This window comes from Eleutherodactylus coqui, chromosome 2 (assembly GCF_035609145.1).
Source record: "Eleutherodactylus coqui strain aEleCoq1 chromosome 2, aEleCoq1.hap1, whole genome shotgun sequence".
NCBI lineage: Eukaryota > Metazoa > Chordata > Amphibia > Anura > Eleutherodactylidae > Eleutherodactylus > Eleutherodactylus coqui.
In genome coordinates this window covers 342,199,110-342,202,962 of record NC_089838.1, presented here as the reverse complement: position 1 = coordinate 342,202,962, position 3,853 = coordinate 342,199,110, and the positions used below count along the sequence as shown (strand labels likewise).

General features: G+C 56.6%; 1 protein-coding gene across 1 annotated transcript; it reads right to left on the bottom strand.

The window, feature by feature from the left end:
• Window positions 1-296: 296 nt before the first annotated feature.
• On the bottom strand, window positions 297-1,864 carry SAP25 (Sin3A associated protein 25). The gene is made up of 3 exons (XM_066590111.1): window positions 1,801-1,864; window positions 1,488-1,582; window positions 297-640 (listed from the first exon to the last, which is right to left on the bottom strand). The coding sequence occupies exons 1-3, from the start codon at window positions 1,820-1,822 to the stop codon at window positions 404-406; spliced, it is 354 nt and encodes a 117-aa protein (XP_066446208.1). The 5' UTR covers window positions 1,823-1,864; the 3' UTR covers window positions 297-403.
• Between the last annotated feature and the right edge of the window lie 1,989 nt (window positions 1,865-3,853).

Below are 3,853 nucleotides of genomic sequence, written 5' to 3'. Positions count from 1 at the left end.
GTCGCTGGTTGCTATGGACACCTCCCCTCCCCCACCTGCTTGTTTGTGCAGAATCCATACGTCCACATCTGTAATTATGTATAATACAAGCTGGTAAATATAGACGTCCGTCTCCGGGGCGCGCTCTGGCGTGGAGCGTGGGGGACGCTGTCCGGCGCTGAACCCTTAGATAACATTACACGAGGACGGACGGACACTTCATGAATTGTTTTGTTTTTTAATTCCAAGTCTTTCTCCATCTGTAGAATCTCGCGTTCTGCTCGGTGCGGCCTGCAGGAGGCGCACTGGGTGCCACTGTGACCTGTCGGCATGGTGCATCAGCCCCACCTAGTGTCCGGTGGAGAGAACTGCAGCCTCCGAGGAGCACAGCGTCTAGAAGTAACACGTGGGTGGAGCTTGGAGTCTAACGAGAAACGGCGGAGGATAAATGCAACAGACCGCATGCGGCATCCAGCTCTGAGGGCGTATACAGGGCAGGGGAGGGAGAACAACAGGGGGCAGCCATGGCCACGGGGGGCCGGTCATCTAAGGGATCGCCCGAAACGTCTTCATCACTCATAGGATTGTCCTGATAGGTGGAGGGAAAGATACAGGAAGACATGATGGGAGGCGGAGTCTGAAGGCGGAACCAGTCAAACACCTGCAAGAAAAAAATATCATAAATGTGTGACCCCGCCCACAGCAGGGTGATACAGAGGGGAGCTGTGACCCCGCCCACAGCAGGGTGATACAGAGGGGAGCTGTGACCCCGCCCACAGCAGGGTGATACAGAGGGGAGCTGTGACCCCGCCCACAGCAGGGTGATACAGAGGAGAGCTGTGACCCCGCCCCCTACAGGGTGACACAGAGGGGAGTTGTGACCCCGCCCCCTACAAGGTGACACACAGGGGAGCTGTGACCCCGCCCCCTACAGGGTGATACCGAGGGGAGCTGTGACCCCGCCCTCTACAGGGTGACACAGAGGGGAGCTGTGACCCCGCCCCCTACAGGGTGATACCGAGGGGAGCTGTGACCCCGCCCCCTACAGGGTGATACCGAGGGGAGCTGTGACCCCGCCCCCTACAAGGTGACACAGATGGGAGCTGTGACCCCACCCCCTGCAGGGTGATACAGAGGGGAGCTGTGACCCCGCCCCCTACAGGGTGATACCGAGGGGAGCTGTGACCCCGCCCCCTACAAGGTGACACTGATGGGAGTTGTGACCCCGCCCCCTGCAGAGTGACACTTACGCTGTGACCCCGCCCCCTACAGGGTGATACCGAGGGGAGCTGTGACCCCCTACAAGGTGACACAGATGGGAGCTGTGACCCCGCCCCCTGCAGGGTGATACAGAGGGGAGCTGTGACCCGACCCCCTGCAGGGTGATACAGAGGGGAGCTGTGACCCCGCCCCCTACAGGGTGATACCGAGGGGAGCTGTGACCCCCGCCCCCTACAAGGTGACACAGATGGGAGTTGTGACCCCGCCCCCTGCAGGGTGACACTTACGCTGTGACTGGCGGCTGACAGGCAGTTGTACACTCGCCGTCCGGGTGCCAGTAAGGGATCGCTGTAGAAATATTCTTCGCGATTTGCAGGAAATCCTGAGAGTGAAGAAAGCAGAGATGACCTGAGAGCGGCTGCTGGGGGCTGTTACAATGTAGCAGTGCAGCTGGGAGATCCAACTGAATTCACTGAAAGCAAGCAGAGAACTGACACAGAGCCTTACACTGTACCGGCCCTTTAAGACAAGTCAGCAGCTGACGGAGGCCCTGGGACGTGCCTCCTGTATGAGCGGAGCGTCAGCTCTGCGGGTCGTTACCTTCCTCCATCCTCAGCTGCATTTCTGGAGTCTCAAGGTTGCGCTGAACGGCGATCACAGCGTAGTACGCCTCAAAGGTGGGGTGAAAGAGAACGCGAGATGTCAGGGGTGGTAGAGGGGCAGCGTCCGATACTGTGAGGAAGAGCACAGCAGTCACCCCCATCCTCCTCCTTCATCGTAATCACCCCCATCCTCCATCACCGTAATCACCCCATCCCCCTCCTACATCATAATCACCCCCATCCTCCATCGTAATCACCCCCATCCTCCTCCTCCATCATCGTAATCACCCCCATCCTCCTCCATCATCGTAATCACCCCCATCCTCCTCGTGCATCATCGTAATCACCCCCATCCTCCCCCTTCAATGTAATCACCCCCATCCTCCTCCATCATAATCATCCCCATCCTCCTCCTCCATCGTAATCACTTTCATCCTCCTCCTCCATCATAATCACCCCCATCTTCCTCCATCATAATCACCCCCATCCTCCTCCATCATCGTAATCAGCCCCATCCTCCTCCTTCATCGTAATCAGCCCCATCCTCCTCCTTCATCGTAATCAGCCCCATCCTCCTCCATCATTGTAATCAGCCCCATCCTCCTCCATCATCGTAATCACCCCCATCCTCCTCCATCATCGTAATCAGCCCCATCCTCCTCCATCATCGTAATCACCCCCATCCTCCTCCTCCATCGTAATCACCCCCATCCTCCTCCTCCATCGTAATCACCCCCATCCTCCTCCATCATCGTAATCACCCCCATCCTCCTCCATCATCGTAATCACCCCCATCCTCCTCCATCATCGTAATCACCCCCATCCTCCTCCATCATCGTAATCACCCCCATCCTCCTCCATCATCGTAATCACCCCCATCCTCCTCCATCATCGTAATCAGCCCCATCCTCCATCATCGTAATCAGCCCCATCCTCCATCATCGTAATCAGCCCCATCCTCCATCATCGTAATCAGCCCCATCCTCCATCATCGTAATCACCCCCATCCTCCTCCATCATCGTAATCAGCCCCATCCTCCATCATCGTAATCAGCCCCATCCTCCATCATCGTAATCACCCCCATTCCTCCTCCTTCATCGTAATCACCCCCATCCTCCTCCATCATTGTAATCAGCCCCATCCTCCTCCATCATCGTAATCACCCCCATCCTCCTCCTCCATCGTAATCACCCCCATCCTCCTCCTCCATCGTAATCACCCCCATCCTCCTCCATCATCGTAATCACCCCCATCCTCCTCCATCATCGTAATCACCCCCATCCTCCTCCATCATCGTAATCACCCCCATCCTCCTCCATCATCGTAATCAGCCCCATCCTCCTCCATCATCGTAATCACCCCCATCCTCCTCCATCATTGTAATCAGCCCCATCCTCCTCCATCATCGTAATCACCCCCATCCTCCTCCATCATCGTAATCACCCCCATCCTCCTCCATCATCGTAATCAGCCCCATCCTCCTCCATCATCGTAATCAGCCCCATCCTCCAACATCGTAATCAGCCCCATCCTCCTCCATCATCGTAATCAGCCCCATCCTCCTCCATCATCGTAATCAGCCCCATCCTCCAACATCGTAATCAGCCCCATCCTCCTCCTCCATCGTAATCACCCCCATCCTCCTCCTCCTCCATCGTAATCACCCCCATCCTCCTCCATCATCGTAATTACCCCCATCCCCCTCCTCCATCGTAATCACCCCATCCTCCTCCTTCATCGTAATCACCCCCATCCTCCATCGTAATCACCCCCATCCTCCTCCTCCATCGTAATCACCTCCATCCTCCTCCATCATCGTAATCACCCCCATCCTCCTCCTCCATCGTAATCACCCCCATCCTCCATCATAATCACCCCCATCCTCCTCCTCCATCGTAATCACCCCCATCCTCCATCGTAATCACCCCCATCCTCCTCCTCCATTGTAATCACCCCCATCCTCCTCCATCATCGTAATCACCCCCATCCTCCTCCATCGTAATCACCCCCATCCTCCTCCTCCATTGTAATCACCCCCATCCTCCTCCAT

What these genes read in the sequence shown, in the direction of transcription:
- SAP25 (XM_066590111.1), bottom strand. Translation starts at nt 1,822, where the DNA reads ATGCAGCTGAGGATGGAGGAAG. An exon ending in GCAGCTGAGGATGGAGGAAG is followed by an intron (nt 1,583 to 1,800) that starts GTAACGACCCGC and finishes CTTCACTCTCAG; the next exon opens with GATTTCCTGCAAATCGCGAA. An exon ending in TGTCAGCCGCCAGTCACAGC is followed by an intron (nt 641 to 1,487) that starts GTAAGTGTCACC and finishes TTTTTCTTGCAG; the next exon opens with GTGTTTGACTGGTTCCGCCT.